The sequence below is a fragment of the Dermacentor andersoni genome, chromosome 2 (genome assembly GCF_023375885.2).
Source record: "Dermacentor andersoni chromosome 2, qqDerAnde1_hic_scaffold, whole genome shotgun sequence".
Taxonomy (NCBI): domain Eukaryota; kingdom Metazoa; phylum Arthropoda; class Arachnida; order Ixodida; family Ixodidae; genus Dermacentor; species Dermacentor andersoni.
Window position 1 is genome coordinate 175,066,012 of NC_092815.1, and position 22,490 is coordinate 175,088,501.

A 22,490-nucleotide genomic window follows, 5' to 3' on the forward strand; every position below is an offset into this window, starting at 1 on the left:
GCGACACTAAAGAGAAAAATGATTTTCTGTGTAGCAGTAAATTACTCTTCTACGATATTACGAAGACCACTCTTACCATGAAAAGACAGAAAGCTAGAAAAAGCGGAATAAAAAAAGACGGGTGGCAACGCTTCCTTGAAGTTGATGCACCAGCTCGCTAGCGGTGACGTCATAGACTTTGACAGCGTCTTCTAGAGCCTAGTTAATCCTCTAGCATTAAAGACGGTATACACTGTGTTCTAAAAGAGCCAAAGATTGAACATGGCGAGTTTCGAAAACTTTTGCTCAGCCGACGCGATCTGAATAATATTATATATATATATATATATATATATATATATATATATATATATATATATATATATATATATATATATATATATATATATATATATATACATATACCTTGAAATTCGGAACGTCACAGTGACGTACCTGCGATGAGGATTGGGCGCGAAATTCAAAAACTGAAACATTGACCTTCATTTCCTCTTATAGTAATCTACCTGTCATTTCGAAATTAATGTCAACAAGGTTTTCAAAGAACGCTTTATTAGTCTAAACTCCTTTAGTGCTTTGCTTTAGTACACCTTTAACATCGACAAGAGCAATCGTAATGTCCCCCAACAGGCACGAGGCGGCCATTGTATGGCGCCAGCAGCGCGCTGGCAAACAGCGCCGCTAACGGCAGCACAGGCACGTAATGCAGACCATGGGACGAAGGTGCACGTGGTGCTTCTAGCGGTATTGTACTGCAGTTGCTAAGGCCTTGCGAACAGTAAGATGCATTTTCGTGCGTCTGCTGCTGAGAGAGGTCACTACTGGTAAGAGGCGGGTCATTTTCGTGGCACGAAGCAGCATATGAAGCAGGCAACGAATGCAAATTTGCAATGCAGAATGCACCTCGCGAAACAAAGCTCACCGAGTCAAGAGAGAGAGAGAGAAACAACTTTACTGGTCCATTATGAAATGAAACGCGTTAAGCGTCTGATGGGGTGGCTCCCTCTTCGCGGGCTCCATATGCTTCCAGGGCCGCCTGGCCCCTGTGGATCAGTCGGAGCTGGTCTTCCAGGGCGGGGCTGGACAGCATGATCTCCCCTCGCTCGTAAAGGGTGGGGATAGCAGGGGAGTTAGTTATGGGTATAGGTGGGGGGTGGTGTATAGAAAAATTGCACTCTCCTATGACGTGCCGAAGGGTGCCTAATGCATTGCAGTGAGGACATGTGTTCTTATATCTCTCTGGGTATATCTTGTTCTGGAGGCAGGGGTGGGGAAAGGATCCTGCCTGGATTTGCCTGTATATTGTTTGTTCGGCTCTGGTCAAGGAGTGGTGGGGGTGCGGGAATGTCTTCCTGCCGTTCCTGTAATATTTGACTATATCTCTATAATTTGTGATGGGTTGCCATCCCCTTGCCTCCTCCTCGTTGGCCCGGGAGTTTAGCGCTCGGGCCTGTTGATGAGCATATTCATTGCCCTCAACTGAGGAGTGAGCCGGGACCCAAACTAATTCGGTCGCTTGTTTAGGAGGCGTAGCTTTACCAAGAATTTTTAGTGCCGCAAGGGACACCCAGCCAGATCTGTAGTTCTTGTATGCAGCTTGTGAGTCCGTGACGATCTTGGTGACGTTTGGTTGCAGGAGTGCGAGAGCTATCGCTGCTTCTTCTGCTTCCTCCGAAGACGGAGTGTAGATTGATGCGCAGGTGACCATCTTTTCTAGCCAGGTGACCACGACTGGCCCTCGTGGAGCATTTCGATAGAGAGGCGTCTGTATATAAAACAGTATCGTCTTCCTCCAGGGTCCTGGAGATGGCTCTTGCCCGGGCGTCGCGTCGTCCGACATGCCTTGTGGGGTTCATGTTGCGTGGTAGTGGTTTGCATTCCACCTTCTCACTCAACTTTTCGCGTAATTGGTCGTGGCGGGTGTAGTGCGATTCTTGCCATCCTAGCTTGCGGAGGACGCTTCCGCCCGCCTTGGTCTGGCTAAGGCGTACCCTTTGATTGGATAGGTGGGCTTCTACGAGTTCGGCTACTGTGTTGTGGACTCCCATTTGAAGTAATTTTGTCGTGGATGAATTTATGGGAATACCCAGGGCCTGCTTCGTGGCTTTTCTGATTATTGCGTCAAGTTGTAAGACGTCCTTCTTGAGGAGCTGCAGGTACGGCGCTGCGTAGACGATTCGTGAGATAACAAAGGCCTCAACGAGGCGCAACGTGTCCGATTCCTTCAGACCCCTCCGCCTGTTGGCCACTCGTCTGATCGTGTTCAAGATTTGGTCTGACGTGAGCTTCATTTTTCTAATCATGGCTGTTGCCTTGCCGTCTGCCTGGATCAGGAGACCCAGGATCCTGAGTTGAGGTTCCGGGAGGATCCGGTTCCCTTCCAAAGTGATTTCTATGTTTTCTGCTTGTGTCCTTGATGCACGTGGTCTGACAATGGTCAGCTCCGATTTTTGAGGCGAACAGCAAAGGCCACATGTCTTCACATAGCTGTTGATCGTGTCAGCCGCTTTTTGGAGCGTGTTTTCCATCCAGCCATCCGACCCTGCCCTCGCAGTCCAGAGGGTGATGTCGTCGGCATATAATGCGTGGCCCAGACCATCTATTGATTCGAGAAGCTTGGGCAACGGCAGGAGAGCCATGTTAAATAGGAGGGGGGAAAGGACCGAACCTTGCGGCGTTCCTCGATCCCCCAGGGAGATCGGTTGTGATGTCTCCTCTCCTATTCTGATCCTTGCCGTTCGGTCACGAAGAAAGTCTCGGATGTAGTTGTAAGTTTTCACTCCGCAACCCGTGTTGCGCAGGTTGCGGAGGACACTTTCATGTGTGACGTTATCAAAGGCACCTGTGAGGTCTAGCGCTAGTATCGCTCGCGGCGCTTGCTTCGTTGCTCGCTTAATTACCAGTTCGTTGAGTTGTACGAGAACATCCTGGGTGCCCAGGTGCTGCCTAAAGCCATACATTGTCTCTGGCATCTGATCGGTGGCATCAAGATGTCGCTGCAACCTCTTAAGTACCATACGTTCCATGACCTTCCCCACGCAGGACGTGAGGGATATCGGTCGCATGTTGTCGATGTGAGGTGTCTTCCCAGGCTTGGGTATGAAGCGGACTTCCGCCTCTTTCCATTCGTGTGGAAGATTGCCAGACTCCCAGACCCGGTTCATATACTCGAGCAGCTGTCTGCGGGCCTTGTGCTCGAGGTTGTTAAGTAACTTGTAGGTAATGGTATCGGGTCCCGGCGCGCCGAGTCACCGAGTCAAGCTAAGGCGTGAAACTCCAGCAGTTATCTTGCGGTGAATGTTAACATTCTCGCGTAGCAAATCACATAGACTGGCGATGTGGCACAGAAGTTATGGAGACGTACGTCTCACCCCCCCCCCCTTTTTTTTCTTTTTTTTTGTGTGCGACGTGCAATAGCAATTGCTGCTTCGGCAAACACCACATGGGTCGGTAGGTTCTCATTCTCTGTAGTATAAGTTCCCTTTTCGTTCTTCTTTCTCCTTTTGCGATGCTTCGTCAATCCTAATGTCCCAGAACGGAGCTCAGCCTTCAGCCTCCATCAAACGTCGGTCTGCTTAACACAACTTGGCGCGACGAGAACCGTCGGCCGGTGCACGTATAAGGCTGGCGTTGACGTCGTGTGTGAACACGCCGCTACGCCGGCGTTCACCGTCAATGCCGAACGCACGGATCCGTGTAACAGACGCTCCCAGATTTGGGAAGCGCGAGGAAAGAAAACGTAGCTCAAAATAAGAAGACCGAAGAACTTAGAGGACGGCAAAAGGACGACTAGGAATCCGCGTGTTCGGCTTCAGTGTCCGAGCTCCGGAGCCGTCGCGCCAGCGGAGGCGAACGCACACGATTTATATGGAACATGAAGCCATTGCGAATCAACGTGTCCGATGTAAATTTAAGGCAGCAACGTAATAATGTAACAGCTGTAATGTAACCACCTCCCGTCCAACATGTTAGTACTAACATGTCTACCTCCAATGTGGCCCGAGTTGAATTAAGAGTTCTCCAAGGATTGGTACATGGTCGTCTTTTATGTTGAATATACGTAAATGAATTACCGATCGCCGTATCTTCACAACTTTGTGTATCCACAGACGGCCTTATGACCTTAGGCTGAGCTAAGAAACGTCGATGACTGGTGTTACACTTGGAAGATGTAACTTAACGTGAACCAATGCAAAGCTATGCAGATCTCTCGCACTAACACAGCCTGTCCAACCTATGTATTGAGTTATTTCTTACTGCAATATTGAACATTGTACAATTACGTTGGTGTCCACATAGCTAACACCCTGTCCTGGAAACAAGCCATGCAACACACAGTGTATAAAGCAAACCGTACTTTAGGGTAGTTAAAAAGGCATTTTTACCTCACTCCAGTTTTCTTAAGTATACTGCTATACGTTACATACATCCGTCCACAATTTGAATACGCTTAATCTATATGGGACCCAGATCAAACCAGATTAACAGACGCACTTGAAGCAGTTCAGAATCGCTCCACGTGCTTAATCGTGTCAAATTGCAGTAGAACTGCGAGTGTCATACAAATGAAGGACTCTCTTGGTGTTGCTTTCCTTTGCCTTCGCCGCAAGTAATCCCGCGTTTCTCATTTCCACAAGATATACTTTAATAATAGCCCTTCGCTTCATATGTGTCATTTCTTTCAGCCCGACGAGACCACCAGCGTAAGGTCAACCTACACCGATACCACGCCGTAATATGTTCACGTCACGCATGATTTCTGAGTGACGCATTTTTCTTCTCGTCAGTAATCGCTGTGCAGCAACGCCGAAATGCTTGCGTGTTCCCGCACAAGAACTTCCAATTAATCGGCGCCGGCACTCGCCTCGATAGGTGCGCGTCATTCATTGCAACAGAAGAGCGACCATCTTAACGCACATTCAGCGTGTCTGAGCTAGTCTCCGTGCGCACCTAGTAAGCTATACCCTTGTGAAAACTTCCGCGAACAATGAAGCATGACATTTCCCATTTTCCACAAGGCGGGCTAACAGCCGCATGTTCTGCGTCACGTCTCTCGATAGGCAATCGTTCAAAATCCCGTGACGAGTGGCATAAAAATTCTGATTGTCAAACAGTGTGACGTCATAAGATTGCGTACTAGGTGCCAATTTCTCCCGGCATGTTTGAAACCTCCATCCAGATAGTCTCCAGAAGTTGTCGCGAGAACGAAGTCGTTAATGGCTATGCTAAAAGTAGCAGAACGCTGATGCGTTCAAAGTCCCTGAAGTCGATAAAAGAGCGTTTTTCTGGTCTCTCCAATTCTATATAATAAAACTACTGAAAATCCAGAAGTTAAGGCGTCGGATTTGCAACCTAAGTCATCGGTAGTTTAGATTACTAACTTACGCCTGCGAAATATTGCGAGAGCCACGATGCAAGCCTCGCTTAAGCGCTGGAGCTGCGCTAGAGCTGCGCTAGAAAACGCCTTGTACTAAAGGCGCTGGGTACATAGAATCATCTTTTTTATTATTATCACCCTAATCATCGTCTTCGCTGCGAACGTGCCAAAGCCTAACAATATAAAGCTTAGCAACGTGCCGAAATAAAGCTTGTCAGTGTACTAAAATGAAGCTTACACTTAGGTTATGTTTTGTCGGTAGCACCGGCTGCGTTAGACGCGCGTCACACATGATCTTTGAGTGACGTATTTTTATTCTCGTTAGTGGTCTCCATAGAGCAATGCCGAAACGCTAGCGTGTCTTTTTTATTATTATTATTGCGGTAGGATCTGTCGCTGCACGAGACCTTTTATGTCGACTTCGGCTCATTTTGCGGTGTTCTCGCTTTTACAGGTTCGTGAACGCAGTCCTTCGTAATGACCAGAGAGCGCCGGGCTTCTGCAACACTGGTAAGAAAAATTATTGGGATAATTTCCTTCCTTTCTTCTACTTTTTTTCTTATTCTACTCTTCAGAGGTCCGAAGGCCTTGTACAGCTATGTCGAGAAGCACATTCAGCAGCACTGCCTGTATAGATAGGCAGCACTGATTAGGCAACTACTGCGATGTCTCGTTGTGATTACGCTGATGTTGCTTGCTCGCGAATTTTAGAGAGCGGCTTTCTAGCGAGCCCCACCGTACATTGCTGACCGTGTCTTCTGGGCGCAGCAGCTGCTGCTGCTGCTGCTGTGTGGCCGAATAGCTCATACGCAGGGCAACACTAATATAACGACTCGGCCGAGATGTATCCCCGATCTGTAATACCCTTACGGATGTATCGGTGGTGGACACTTTTCTCTGCAGAGTCACGCATTGCTGCAGCAAACAGCACCTGAATATTCTCCCTGCAACAAAGTGACTGCTTCAAGCGCAAATTTCCTTCATAAAAGCGAAGCTATCTGTGCCTTTTATTTTTGCTTTTGGTTTGGTGCCTGTGCTCGGTCGAATTCTTGCCGAAATATGCGGGTCAGTCTTGGATATAGTGCAATAGTAAACTAGGCCGATCCAGGAGGCAGTGTACAATGCATCGGGTCACGTAAATCACGTGGGTGCGTGGTGGGAGGTTTCGGACTCTTGCTGCTTTTTTGCTTTGCTGCTTTGCTTTGCTGGGTTCATGGCCCGCGAAATATTTTGCAGAAGTTGAACAGATTTAGAGCCCCTAGTTACCCGCTTCATGAAACCATCACTTTTTCTTTTTACTACGATGGAATCCACTGCTGCGGAAGGAATGCCCGCAGCTGTCTCTGCAGAAGCCGCCCTCCGATTATACGCACCTCGCGCTGCTGCATGTTTGGAGTCTACCTTTCGCACTGATTTTTTAAAGTGAAAGCTTTACTACGCCCTTCTGTTGTTTCTTCGCGGACCGAGTAATAGATGTCAGACTCTGGAGTTTTGCAAGACGAGTAGCGCCAGCTGCCGGTGCGAAGAGGCAGTAATTGAGTAGTGCGAAGCCCGACTCCCTTGCTAAGTTGCCTATGCAGCTAGCAACTGCGAAACAACGACTGAACTAGATTTTGGTCCGTATTGCGAGTGTTTTGCACATTTAACACCCAGACAGAAGCTATGAATTTCTACGCTAGTCGGACAGCGCCGCCGAACGGCCATAAAGCGCTTGCTGGCTCACTCTTCAGACCGTTGGCGGAAACGACGGCAACCGCGATAGCTACGCGCGCTACGAAAAAACGCCGCAATCGACGCTACTGTTGTGTTGTAAATTGCCATAAACGTGAAGGACTGAATAACAACGTTCAGTTTTACCAATTTCCATCGCGATCGTATGAAGGGGAAAGGCGAGAACGCTGGATACGGGCCGTTCAACCTGTTGGGTAATCGGGTTACTTGCATTCCCCACAACACAGCGGCTCGCATGAGAAAGTGCGACAATCTTGTTCTGCTGTAATTGGGTTGCGTAGCCCTGAGGGAGGACCGCGGTAACCAAGCGAAAACTCAAGAATTTCTGCAGCCGCCACTTCGTTGGTAACAGAAAAAACAACGTTGCGAACCATCCTGCGTATGGGCCATCGATGTTTCCACCTTTTAACAGACGTGCGCCTCCGCTTGACTCATCAAGTGGAAGGGAGAGAGTTGGCAGGTCAGCTTAACCAAACATTTTGGTTCGTTTATGAATTCAAAATCCTGTTCTAGAGCATCGTTGTATCGGGAGCTCATTTCCACTTTCGGTATTTTGCATGTCCTGCGGCAATACAACAAGCACGTTTCGCAATGTGCTGAGCCTCCTCGGCTTCGTTTTTCAAATGTGAACAATAATGTTGCTGTAGGAGCACTGGATGAGTAATTGCGAAGTAACGCACGTGGGTAAATAAAAAAATGTCACGTTTATTTACACTTGTTTGTGCGCGCTTGTTGTTCGAAGCGTCTGCGAAAAGTTCATAGGTACTGAGCGATGCTGCAGCTCCTGCGAGAAAGAAAGATGCGGTGCGTAGGCACTGTAGGAAGCTTACTTTCGTTATGATCGCACGCTGTTTGCTGCGTTGGAAAACGTTTTCTGTTTGCGGCCCTGAAAAGGGCTATGGAAGGATTTACTCTCTCTAAATAATTGCGGGAAAAAACATTACGATAAAATGCATAAAAATATAGGAGGTACCTATGTCTTGTGTCCAGGACATTTTGAATGTGAACTAATTTGAAATGCTTAGATTTTTATGCTGATATGCCTATAAACAAACCTGATGCTATCTGTACTTGCGAGTTGCAGCACGGCGAAATAACACCTGAGGCTTCTTTTATATTGTACACATACTTCGCCCTGCTGAGCTTCCTTCCTTTCCGAAGCGTGGATGGGCGGAAGAAGCTTCCCAGGTGCTTGATTTATGAAACCGTGCCTCAACACAACCGAAAGCGGAGGGTCAATTACGGCCTATGCACCTTCGCTTGCGGACAGCTCTTTTTGCACTACTCACTTCGCACCAAGTCTGCGAAGGGGGCGCGGGCGATGGGTTTTTACGCAGCGCCGCCTGGGCAGAGTCTCAGGTCTCATTGAACGCAGGAGAAACCACGTGACAATCATGATGTCACTCAGCCACAGCTGCGCCGAGGTCGCGCCGCCGCCGGAGCCACACACTCGCCCCAAGGCGGAACGTTAGACGCGATCGTCTATAACTACTGCAAACGTCACCCTCAGAAGTTTCTGCAGGTTGGGCTTAGCCGCGCTACTAGCTTGCACGGACTCTTCCTCACTAGCAAGGAGCAAGAGCACAAGTTCTACCACGGTGTACGCAACCTTGACCGCGTGCAAGCCGACGAGTTTGAACGCCTCGAGAAGCATCTCCTAGACACTGTCTCTGACCGGTGCGGAACTTTTCTCTCGGCCGAGGATAACGATTGCACCGTAGCTCTGCTGAATGTTCGCTCTATGCAGGCTCACGTTGAGGATATCTGCAAGGACCAGCTACTTATGCTGGCACGTGTCCTGGTCCTTATCGAAACTGGACTAGACCCGGGCACGTTCCTTCCCTTGCCAGGGTTTCAACGAGACGCTGCCGCTCAACGCTCAGACCAAAGCCGGAAAGCTGGTGTAGCCGTATACGCTGAACAAGGACTAAAGGCTGCTATACAAATGCCTGACATCCCTTGCGAAGACGGTGAATTGTGCTGTATCCGTCTAGACCGTGGCATAATCATGCAATGTGTTTACATTGCTCCCTAGGCTATCCCGAGAAGGCCTTGCGGGTTGTAGGCAGCGCCATGCCGACTACTAACCTAACGGATGATCTACATCTAATCGTGGGAGACTTTAACAAGAGCCCTCGCAATGACCCAGACTTCATGCGGTCTATGCCGCAAATGTTTAATCTGGATCGCAGCCCCTTCCAGCCACGTTCGACGACGCAGTTGAACTCGTGTATAGACCTCGTCTTTCAACGAGAAACTGCCACGACTAATCTGGCCGTAGCGCAAGTGGAAACCACGAACAATTACTTCACTGCTCACAAGACTGTCTTCGCGCTATCCGAAAAATGACCCCTGAATAAACCAGTTTGTCTTCGAGTCTTGCATATATATATAATCTTTGCCCAACCATTTAAAAAATTAAGGAAAAGATTAACTCGTGTAAACCTAAGTAGCCAAAGCGAAAGCTTTGAAGATTAAGCCTAGTAAAGCTTGGCTAAACATTAGTCATTACCAAAGCAACAACCAAGTATATCTTTCGCTTTGCCTACTTAGGCTTACCAGAGTTAAACCCTTGCTTAATTTTTTTTCCTTGCATAGAACGGGCCTCGAATGCTCGGCTACCAAGTCTAAACTCTTAATCTACAAACCCACAAGGAGAGATCGTAAAAACCCTGCCGGAAGAGGAACGGGAATACTCCAAAATAGGCATTATATTGGCAGATCGTACTCCCGTACCGCACGGAGACAAAATTAAGAGTCCTGAGGTTACACCTGCAGGCAAATGGCCATAACGGAGAGACGGTTCAAAGACTTCGTCGTTCGGTAGATGACACGATCCGACTGTTGCGTCGCATCACGAATAGACGCAATGGTATGCGTGAAGAGTGCGCGATCCGTCTCGTGCAGGCGTACGCGAAAAGCCGCACAACCTAGGTTGTCCCCTACCTGAAGTGGATAGGGTGCGAAAAAAAACAAGGTCGAATGCATGATACGAAAGGCTTTAAAGAGGGCGGTCGGCGTTCCACTCAACGCGAGCACCGACAAGTTCCTAGAGCTCGGACTTCACAACTCACTTGGGTTAATCGAGGCCCACGACGTTGCGCAATACGAACGATTATCGAACTCAAAGACAGGTCGATGCATCCTCGAGTCACTCGGCATCAAGTACCACACTCAGCATAGAGAAAAGACGGCGGTTCCGGCCTCTGCCCGCGACCGCCTGATCATCCCGCCGCTTCCCAAGAACATGCACCCGACGCACCACGCCGGGAGACGCAACAAACGAGCAAGCGACCTTCAAAAAATGTTCGGTAACAGCAACGAGGCGGCGTACGTAGATGCTGCGCGATATGGAGGAGGGAGAATCGCACACGCGATAGCGGTTGTAGACCGCACGGGTAAGTGCATCGCGAGAACCACCGCATACACGGAGGCGGCCTAAGAAGTCGCGATATCCCTAGCACTCGCCGGGGTGCCGAACGCTGCGATTGTGATCAGCGACTCGCAGACGGCAATCCGTGGCTTCGCGCGTGGTCGCATCTCGCGGGAAGCGGCCCCCATACTCCAAATTTGTGACAATGGCGACGCGTCATCGCCCTCGCAACTCCAAAATTCTACGGTCTTCCTCCTCTGGACCACGGCACACACTGATATCCCGCTCGCGGGCAACGAGGCGGCCCACGCCACGGCTCCAGGTCTCACACGCCGAGCCGCCGCAGATTATGTGGCCGCCGCCTCCGCCCCCGAGAGCGGGGCATCGGGTCTGCTGGATCGAGACACTATGACACAACTGCAGCAACATGAATCACAGGGGGCGTGGGGCGACCGCCTAACCACGTTAAGGGACCTCACCCAACACTACATACAGACTCGAAAGACTCACATTCCCGCCACCACACGATAAATTAAAGAAGAACGAGGCCGTAACTTTACGCTTGCTCCAGACACACACCTACCTTAGCCCCGCCGTCTCACATGACTGCTATCCGGGTTTATATCCAACAGATGCGTGCAAAGCTTGCGGACGGAGAGCAACGCTGCGACACATGCTCTGGGAATGTGCCGGCAGCAACCACCTGCGTTCGCGACGCGTCCATAACCGCGGCCGGGAATAGTACGGGAAGCTTCGAGCTCGCTTCTTCCCGACGATTCCCCGGCTTCGGGAGCCTCCGGGGACCTACTCCATCGGCGTCGCCACCGCTGGGAGGCGGCTATCAAAAGCTCAGAGTTGGCAGACCAGCTCTGGGCCGTCCGGCAAGCCGAAGATGCCACCCGAGTCCAAGTTCGTCGAGCCGCCACGTGAGGCCACTACAACAAAAACTGCCGGACCATTCTTTATTAAAGTTTCTTCTTCTGCTTCTTCTTCTTCCTCTTCTTCTTCTAGTACCCTCGATTTTAGTTTTCTCCATGTGGTCTATACATGAGTCTTTAAAGTTGATCAGATCTTTTGGCCACTACAGCAAAGCACTATCCTGACCTGCTTCCTCAATTCTTTTTCTTCTTTCATTGCCCTAAAAGAAGTAGTCAACTTATTTTTAAAACCAACGACTATCGGGCCTCGTATCCATAAATCTTTGTTGCGTTGCAACGGTTCCCCGAGACTTGAGATATCGATCGGTGTCCTGTGTCCCGTGCATTGGGGGCACGTTAAAGATTCCCAGGTGGTCGAAATTTCCGGAATCCCCCTCTACGGCGTGCCTCATTTATCATATCCTGGTTTTGGCGCGTAAAACCCCAAAATATTATTCTTTTTTTTAAAATCGGCGTGGCAAACAGATTATCCCCACGGTGACGGACAGTCGCAGGCAGCCCCTGCGCATCTTCTGGCATATTCGTGAAGCGTTCTTGCAACCTACTACGGTGGTCAACCCGTTCTGAGGCATTTCCAAGAAAAAGAAAAGCTTTTGATTTGCTCACATAGAGCTTTAGAGAAAAGCGCCCGCAAAGCGCCCACGACGCATCGTTCAGGGTGCCCCGCTCAAACTTTTACGTCTTTGTGGTTTCGAGATGCTAAAATATTCATCCACCTTTCGGCACTATGTGCCAGATAAGGATGCATATATATATATATACAAAAGGCAACGCACCGACACCTTATCTATATTCTTGCCTTTCTTCGGGCATTTCTTCAAAGAATGTCGCCGGGTGCTTCGATTTCGTTGAAAGTTCTCTTTGCCACATTCTCTTGATCACACGGACTTCATATTCGTTCGCTACCACCCCTTTTAGGCGTCTCCTTTCTTGAGGCATGATAAGCGTCATCAGGGAAAAGAGTGCATTTCTCTTTTTTTAGCTCTGTTCTGCTTCCGTTTTTTGCACTCCGCTCTGGAGTTGTTCCTGGTTTCGCCATCCACCACAACAGGGAAACATTACACCGATTGCCTGGATGCTGCTGCTGCTGCCTTCACCCACTGCCTCGACGCCTATATATTGCCTCCCTTAAACCCCTTCGCTCAAACATATCTTCTTTCTTCTTCTTTGTTTTCATTAGGCTTTCACATGTGGCCCCGACACACGTCTACTTAGCGAGCACCTTTTAAGGCCATTTAAACTTTGTCGCTGCCTCAAATCTGTGCTGCCCTTTCCGGATTTCGGAATGCACGCCTCACTGGCCACGTAGAGCGCGCGGGGAGCTTGCATCCTTAACGGTCTTTCGATTTACATTGAGATAAAACAATTCTTAAGGGTGCATAGTTCGTGTGCTTGCGCTAAGTATACCCACTCGGCATCTTTGAGGCAGTAAGGCTGTATACGGAAACTTATTATACCTCTTTGTGGTAACTATTTCCCCTGTTTTCGTTCGAAATCAGGGGAACAGTGAGCGGCGTTATTCTTTATTTATTTATTTAGCCAAGAGAAGAAAAGCGAACGGCCGTGACGAAGCACTGCTTCGGAACTCTCGGCAAGAAATTTGAAGACGAGTTTCGAAATGACGCAATGGCGCTGTCCGTACGTCGTTTAAGAGCGCCAGATGACGCCCTTAAATAGCGGGCCTCGCTCCGACGCGAGGCCCGCTATTCGAACCCTGCTTCGTGATTTTCGTAGCACAACCGCGAATGCAGGCGGCAGCCAACAGCGAGGCCGATTTCGAGCTCGGGATATCGATTTCGAGTTCGGCTGATCGGCAGGATAGCGGGAAGCACTAACAGTTCAAATAGGCGACGTCAACCTGGAACGCAACAAAACCCTCCGACCCTAAACTTAAGTTTACGGTCGGATGCTCCCAATACTGCGCATCGTGCACGGTTAGCTGAGGGTTTGTTCTCTTCTAAATTATCCGTGATCGCGTGGACTGCTTCATCAAATTTGGCAGATGACCTTTTTAAAATACACAAAAAGTTTCGTGTACAGCAGGCGTTAAATACAATCAGTAACCTTCTGAGCGTGAATTCTTGACGCCACGTTCGTTGACTCGACGAGTCGTTAAATTTGTCGGCAAGCGTGGTGAGTGCTGGAGGCGCTGTGACTTTGCTAGCGCCCAGTTCAAGTAGCGTGCTATCGACTGGCCCCGTTCATGTGGCGTCTCAGCAGTTTTGGTTGTGTTGTAATTTCCTACGTTTTACTGACTGATCTCGGAAACTTGTCTACGTTCTGTACGACAGTTGCATTAGCTTAGTGCAGTTTCCTTGACGTTTCCGAATGGTGACAGGCTCTTACGTTGCGTGAATTTCCTATCGCCAAGCATTTCCGGTCAGGCAGCAATAACGGCATCTACATCGTACGAAGGAATCATTGAATGTTTCTGAACGCTTTCTCAGATCATTCTTCCGTGCGATTCCAGTACGTCGTATGTAGTACCACTTTCACTGGCCACCACTGCGTCATAGGCTGCAGTTGGTAGCACATTCATGAATAGACAGGAAGAACAGATGTCAGAGGAAATTAAAAAAATGACACAATGGGCCTTGGCGCAGTATCGTAAGCAGCGAGTAATTTTTTCGACTTTGCTACTTGCTTTAGTTTCCTCCGAGCCAAATTTTGCGTATTTCTGTAATTACCCCGTCGATTGGGCGTCTTCGTTCATTTATTTGAACCCCGTTCAAGCCCTCTGCTATCTCTTTCTATGATTTATTTTTACCTGTCATCTTGCTACTGTGAGACGCAAAGCAGTAATACATGTCACTCAGCAGACGTGACAGAGAGCATATTGCTTATATACTGGACGACAACTGGCTGCGACAGATCTTGCTTCAGGCACGGCTGGTGTAGAACATCTGCTTATGAAAGTGAACAATAAGGCACCTAGGAGCAGATGTCATAGTGACTCAGGCACAATGAACCATCCGAAGTAAAAAAAACAAAAACAAATGGTATAGACCTCAAATGTATGCATTTGAAGTCATGTTTATTATGACGATGCATGGTTACGTTTAGACGGGCCATATTGTGAAAGCTCGTTCGTCTAAGTCACCTCTAACTGACGCACTTCGCTCTGTAATGCCATTGGCCTTGAGGGTAAGTCAATAAATAAATAAATAAATAAATAAATAAATAAATAAATAAATAAATAGCGCCTATAAACTCTACTTCCACCATTGCTTTAGTGGTTCAAGGATTTGAGTGCTAGAGTTACTTTTCCGAAAATATTAACAAATTCTCTCCTCCGAGCTTTTATTTCATAGAAACCACCGTATCTACATTGACAAATTATTCTTATTTATTTCCACGTAGGGCATGTATAGGCAAGAGGAGCACTAGCTTTCTTTACGCGATAGCAACAGCCAGAATAACTCAAACAACCCAGCACAATTTGTTCGGAGTGCACTAGCGGCGAGAAAGAAAGTACACCACAAAGATTTCCACCGTCAGTTTGCCCATCCCATACAACTGCCACGTGCGACGCGCAGATTTGGCACGAGCAGCACACTGACACTTGCAGTTCTATAGGCCTCGTAGTAAATCCGTGAGGGAACCGCTCATACGTTTTCTAAATGCTCGGTGGTCATATATTAAACGAGAAGAAAGGAAACCAAGGGGCCCAATTTTGGTTAGTGACAATCATATGAAGCCAAGGAAATTATAGAGGAATGGATTGGTTTCTTCAAGTGACGTGTGGAGGAAATGTCAGGCTGAAAAGAAACGAAAATGCAGTAAAAAAATCACCGTCCCTTCCAGTCCGTGAAGATGGTCGAACAGCGAATATCTGTTAGTTTCACCGAGTGTTACACCGTGCAATTCAAACTTCGCAAGCAGTCTATATTGTGAATCTTTCGTTTCACCATTATTTCACCTCATTTTCCCTTTTGTGTGCTTCGCGTGATGAGCGTGCTTCAGGAGCGCTGCCGTTTAAACTCGGCTACTCTGGCGCGCTTCTCTGGGTCACTACGACGACGAGCCCGTTCACGAGCCAACTCTCGCTGTCGCTCGCGGTAGGCAGCTTCTTCCTCAGGAGTACGCACTACTCGTAGTCTTCCCATAGCTGTAGCTGGAACAGAATACGCGGAGCGATTAATCCAGAGCTCCGTATATTTCGCGCAAGGCCCACCACTGGAGATGCGGGCGCTGCGATCGTTTGGCGATTGGTTGCATTGGCTTGATGATTGACGTGGCTGCCGGCACTCCTTGCTGGCGAAACAAATGCCGGCAGGAACACCCCTTTAGTACTGCGTTTCGATCACTGGGCTCTGTTCGTTGGCCGCAAATCACCAGATTAACATTTGTTTCTTTCGCGGCACGGTGGTATCAATCGCCAATAAATTCGATACCGATCTGGCTCGATCGCCGAAAATGCACCGTGTGACAACCGTATACGATTCGCGTATAACATAGCATTCTCACAGGGGGAAAGGGGTCACTCCAACCACTTTCTCCCTGATCTCTTCTTTTCTTCTCCCGTTAGGTCACGCGGTCCCTTTTTAGCGAAGTCCGACGGCGACGGCACAGGGTCCGCATAAACAGCTTCGCTGTAAAGCAACTTGCCACCGGTGGGAGCTGAACCAACAACATCCGCATTACGCGTGCGTTGCACTGCGAATTGTGCTACGGCGGCGGCTGTTCACACGTAAACATTCTTGGGTATTTATGTATGCGTGCAATAACTATATCGGGGCGTGTTAGCCAGCGCCACCAACGCCATGGCGGCAGTTGTGAATGTGAATGTGAAGCAGATGGCAACCATGTGAACGGTGACTGGGCTAGATTAATTCTCATGATTGCATTCTGAAGGATCATCGCGGTAGCACAACAGTTGAAATCTTAACTCCACTCTCGACTCCATAGCGCTAAGGGCGGCATGCTTACGCTTCTTATATACATGTGCGAAACGCTGAGAAATGCGTCTATAGCGCCTATCAACGAGGGCGAAAAAAAAGGAGCAAACGGCCGTGACGCACTTGCCCGAATGGAATACTCCGAACAAAGAACGACACATACTCACTGACGGATTGTGGCTCCTCACTACAGCCTTAGGAAAAACCAACAATTGCAAAAACAGAAAAAAGAAGCTCAATGACGTTGTTTCTATAGCACAGCTGGTATCAATGCACATCTGCGTGGGAGGCTGTTGATGGTTCGCGTAGGTTCAGCCTGCGGGGAGTTGCATTCCCCTTAGTATAGTGGCGATCTCTCTCTCTATCCATCTATCTCAGTTACACCCTAAAGCGATTGTCGGCACGATTCCATCGGCCATCTGTCCTTTGTTGCAGCTAGTAACTTCTTTTTTTGAACCTGCCGCATAGCAACGTGAGAAACGATGCCTCTACAAAACGCGGACTTTCGAGGTTGAGTTTTCTTGTCAGGAAAATGCTCGCGCAGAATTATTTCGAGGTACGTCTTTCTCACGTGCCGCAAGGTACCGAGATTCGCGATAAAAGTGGAGGCGATCTTCAAAAGAAGCTGCTCGTAATGCAATCTCCACTCCTCACTTTTATTTTTATTTCATGTATGGGTCAAAAAAAGCGACTTTCTATTCGATTGCACAGTCTGCCATCATTGTTCCGTTCTTGCAGTTTATTTGTTCATTGTACTGCGCAACTCACCGTACGCTGAACCTTGTTCACTGTACGGCGAGTTCAGTGCTTGTGTATTATGAAGTACACAGAAGGCCACTGGTTCAAATATTTCGCATTCGACCTTCACCGTTCTCATCTAGTTTGATTTCAGTGCGGTTGCAGCGCGTTCGGTAAAATCAACGCCTGATACACGAGTTTCTTCTTCTTTCATTTCTTCGTTTCTTCTTCTACCTAAATGCAAACGCACCAGAGTGGAGCCCGAGCTTGTGGGACATCTTATATATTTTGTGAATCGCAAATAAGTCGGTTTTCGAAGATGGCAGTATTTTCTGTGAGAACCTGCTACTGCTGCTTCTGAACTAAAGAAATAGGGTAAATGAAATCTTTGAAATCTGTGCTTGTCTTTTGTACGTGTCAACTTGTTTTCCCTGCTCGTGAAGTTTGCCATGGTAATAAAGGCAGACCAAAGGCCTTACCATTTAATAGATTTTTATACAGATGTCATGATCCCGGCATTAGTCATATTTGCCAAATATTAGCTATGAGGTCCGCTTTTGATGGGCGTAAGACCGCGGAAATTAACTCCCTGCATGTCATGGTGCAGCGCATATAGCGGTTACATAATAAATGCGTCACGCTGTACAAGTAGGTTTAACTCCTTTTTCCGTTTCTGTTTTATGTTTCGCTAATCTTCGACGTGTTGATGAATGTGGTTTCTCTGCGGACGCAGAGAACTTGCTGGTTGGCTGGCAAAATTTCACTGACTACGGTGCATGACACAGTGTATCAAATAATAGAGACAAATGACTTGCATCGACAAAGCAATGCGCGCGCATTCACTTGAACCCCGATTCGTTGAATGTGTAAAAGCATTGAATTCCGCCACCCAAACGTTCATGATAATGACTGTAAATTGAATAACACCGACGTTTCAGCCTGCTTTCGATTGGAGACTGCAAACCGAATCTTCGCAAGAAATAATTGAACTGTGTGTGGCTGCAGTGTTGAGCATTCGCAAGGAACGTCACCTTTTATTGCGATAGCAATTATATGAACACTCTAGCCGCGTTTCTGCCGTCACCGTCACCGTGAGGTTCCGCATGAGCGAAACCGTGTGAGGGTGAACCGGCGAAGGCGGTTCAATATCGCGTGTGCGAGCGAGGAACGCCGTCCAGATGCGTGCCCTTTCCTGTGGCGCGCGTGGCAGGGCAACGCCACCTAGAAGACTTCTAGATGATGTTGCGCAGTGGCGTCAAGCGAGGGAGGAGGGGTGTTCTTCGGCGGCTGCTAGGGTGCCTCAATGTCCTCATCGCCAACCACTGTCTACAGAGTGGAGACAACCGCGGCGTCTCCTACGGCGTTGGTCACGCGAATCGCGGACGCCATACTAGATGCCTCTGGCGGACGCCTAGGCACCCGTTGCCGGCGCTCGTGTGTCTTGAAAGCGATCTGCGACGTGGCCAAAATGCGCCCCCGCACGAGCGTCATCTTCAAAGCGCTCTGCAATGTTTGCAGAGTGCGCGTAGTGCCGGTGGCTTCTTATGCGCTGTGCTTTCGATGTTTCGTTCGCGTTGAAGTGACAGATGAACGGAGGTCAATTGGTTCGCGGCTGCTGCCGCGATTCCTAACTCCAGCGTTTTCACAGACAGTTTCCGCTGCCATCGAGCGAGATGTGTTCATGTTTACCTGTGAGCTCGTGACACAATGCTGGTTAATTTGGTTGAAACATGCTGACGGACTAGTTGGTTTGAATCCATGACAGAATGTGTAAGCGCGACTGTACAATGACGTAGAAAGAAGCAGACACAAAAAGGCAGCGCTGTCTCCGTGTGTCTGTTTTTTTTCTACGTCCTCATTGAGTCACGCTTACATATTCTATCATTGTTAACTTAGTTAGCATTGTAAGATTCGTCGGACGATCTCGCCGCTGCCACCATTTGTGAGTTGTCGGATGATCTACGAGCTGTAGGCCGATCTCACCGCTGCCATTCAGATGTAAGATTTGGCAGTCGTAGCTGTAGGAAGGAGCTTGACTCTTCGTCGGGACTTAAGAGAGCAGGATTTATTTACATGTTATTTACAGTTGAACATGAGATACATCGACAGTTTAGCGTGACTCCCAAATGGGACCCGCAAGACGAGCATACAGCAAACAGCTTACGAGCACACAGCTCACGAGTACATTTCGAGCACGACAACGAGCATGACGACGAGCACACACTAGCAGCCGACAATCGCTGCTTATAAGCACTCCCCTCGACGTCATATTGCAACGCCATTGTAGATGACCCGCCCTTTTGGAGGAGGCGGGCTCTCGACTTGGAGGAGGATGAGGGCTCGCACACACGCACACACACACACACACACACATAGGTGCAATGGTCCAGAGCTGATGTCAGAGGGGCTTCGTAGAACTCTGAGCCGGACCGGGTAGCGCGCCCGGGTACCACATTGTCTTGCGTCTTGGTCGGCGCGTGGGAAGGAGCCCCTGTCGGCGTTCCCGCGGCAACTCCCCCACTCATAGCAGAACAGAGCGGCGTTGTCGTGTTGTGCACAAAGCCTGTTTCGTCGAACTCGGAGCCGACCCGGGTGGCGCGGCCGGGTAGCACATTGTCTGGTGTCTCGAAGAGCGCATGTCTCGAGGGAAGGTTCCGCCAATTACCTCCCCTCGAGAGCTCCCCTGAGCTGACCCCTCACCACGTGGCTGCCGGTTATCCGCAGTTCTCTGAAGTGCGGCACCCTCCCGGTTGGATCGGAACATGTGCAGCGGGCTGAAATAGCTGCAGGCCGATCCTAACGGTATGGGAATGTTTACAAGTTTATACGGCCGGTAAAACTAATATCGTTGCTTCGTACAGCTGTCTCCTAATTTGCTATCGCAATCGGTGCTTCGCCGTTCAGGCGGAACTGCGACTTTTTTCCCTCTAAGAATTGCAATCCCTCCCATGTAAGAGAATTCTTCCTCTCATCACGATGACGCGTAGCAAGCTAGAGACACGGTTTTTCATGCGACAGCGTTAGGAGCTCGTGTCGCAGAAAAGCCGGTGTCGTCGGCGCCGGTGTCGGCGGCGTTGGCCGTGAGGAAAAAATGGCGGAAGGTAATTCATAAATAAAAACAACTTGCGAGATCGGCTGTGTGGGAATCGAACCAGGGTCTCCGGAGTGTGAGACGGAGACGCGACCACTCAGCCATGAGTTCGAAGCGTCAAAGCGGGACAAAAGCGCCTCTAGTGAATGCGCTCTTGCCTTGGAAACTCGCCGTACATAGTTATACTGTGGTGTATATCGGTAATTATGAGCATGTAAATTACAGAAGTCGCAGTTAAACGCGTAGCGAAGTACGTGTGCGTGTGCGTAGCGTGTGCGCTTGGCGCACACGCAGAGCCATCTTGCGGCAAACACACAAGACCCCCTCCTCGCAATGTACGGCACTGCCCCGACAGGTGGCGCGCCACTCGCCCGCTTCTCCCCTTCGTCTCGTTTGAACGCATTGAGGCCGTGCGGGGACCGGTGCGAGGATGCCCCAATACCCTTGTGCTTAATAAGTTTTCTCGCTCTCTCCCCTTCCAACTTCTAGCGTGTCACTCGAACCCTCGTGTTTAGGCGACCCGGCTCCTCTTTCCGCTCACAGCGCGATTCCTAGGTGCAGCGTCCGATGCGGGATGCCTCTGACGTGATCGCTGCGCCGTAGCCGGTCTGGTGGGAAAGCGTCCCCTGCGATGTGTGCAGTGCTGCTGGCGAGGAGACATGCGTCTGCGTGGTGCTCCCAAGCGAGATAGAGGACGTTCCCATCGAGGCGTCAGCCCCATGATCGCGTCCGCCTTCATGGCGCGTCACGGCCTGGCTGTCCGTGCCGATCACGACGTTTGGCTCGCGTAGATCGTTTCTCCCTCAGAGACACCGAGTTCCTTGGTTCGTTCCGCTTGCTCAGGCACACGTTTCGTCTTTGTGTGACTCAACAGCATGTCGAGCGAATGAGTGGGCGGGGTGCGATAACGCTATCGCGTTCCACTCTTGAACGCGAAGCTTAAGCGTCCTCCAAGTTTTTCTCTCTTCCTCTCTCTTCATTCAAGTATTCTCGCTCCTCCAGACTCTATCCGTAGTCACCGCAACACGCAAGCCTGTAGCTCAGTAGCTCGTCTTATAATGCACATGGACTCGGTTAATGTCAACCGCATCAATAGAAGTGTTCGCAGTCTGTGTGTAATGGTAACGTGCATTCCGTAACTGACCACGAGTGGACTAAGCAAAAGAGCTCGTGTCGATGCGAAATATGTAATTCGAGCATCTTACAAATGCAGCCTACTTTGTCACCTCACACAATGGCTTAGAGTCTGTAGCGTCCTGCTGCTGTGAAAAGGTGGGAGAACGAGAACTTATCCTGTGTGGGCACGAAGGCTGCGGTCCTATGGCAAAGAACTCGAAAACGACCATTTGCAAGATTTCGGTGCTGTCGAGATCGGAAGGAGACAAAAAATTATGTAGCCTTGCACTATGAACTTTGTCCCCACTACTTACATGTAGGGTAGCTGAATTAACAAAGTTTAGTAAACCTACCAGCCTTTCATTTTTCGATTCTTCTTGCCGACGTTCTAGATAATGCTGAAAAAAAATGATCTATCCTTGCTGCGCAGGCATGCACTGCAAAAGCACAAGTTTCTCATTGGTACCCGCCCCGGAAGGTCAAATGAAATGACATTTATAGCTTTGAGAATTTGTGCATAAATATACGTAAGAAAACGCTAGTATGAGGCGAGAACATCATGGTGTAAATACTGCACTGAGATTATAGGTTGCATGTGCATCCCCGCGATTATGTGTCACATCGCATCATCCACCAATTGGTTTTCTATGTTTTTATTTATTTTTAATGGTAATCAACACTTTTTCAGTAATTTTGATTGCTCATAGCGCCTTCGCTTTAATAAGTTAAATTTATTACCAGGACGCGCCTGCTTCCAACCTCTTCATCTTATCCAATAGCTAAATATAGGGTGTCCCACGTAAGTTGGGCCAAACTTTAACTATATGCAAATGCCACGTAGCTGGACAGAAACAAGGTCAAGGTAATGTTGTTTGCCGTCGCTTGGAGACACTCAGATTATTGTTTTCCTTTCCGCCTAATTACATAATTAGCCCTAAATAATTAATGGATCTCTTGAGTAATATAATTAAATAAAAAGTGTCAACGAGAAAATTGTAGAGCAACATGAGAAAGTCCTGATACAGCTTTCTGTTGCTCAATACGTGCTACGTGAAATTATTTTTCCAAGCATGAGAGAACCCCGCGAATACACGCAAAATTGCCGCGCAACTGGCCTTGCGAGGCACTTTGCGTGTATCTGTAGGCGGAGATGCTGTGGTAAGTATAGGGGTGCTACATCGTGTTTCTCAAAAATTCGTCGGCAAAGTCTGCCGTGGGTCTCTTGTCG

General features: G+C 48.9%; 1 protein-coding gene across 1 annotated transcript in view; it reads left to right on the top strand.

Annotated features, from left to right (window-relative positions):
• Window positions 1–22,490, top strand: part of LOC126540418 (calcitonin gene-related peptide type 1 receptor-like) — a 173,213-nt gene that overhangs the window by 131,172 nt on the left and 19,551 nt on the right. The window contains exon 3 of the mRNA XM_050187233.3: window positions 5,832–5,887. Within this exon, the coding sequence (XP_050043190.2) occupies window positions 5,855–5,887 (33 nt within the window). The 5' untranslated portion in view covers window positions 5,832–5,854. The remainder of the gene's footprint in view (window positions 1–5,831; window positions 5,888–22,490) is intronic.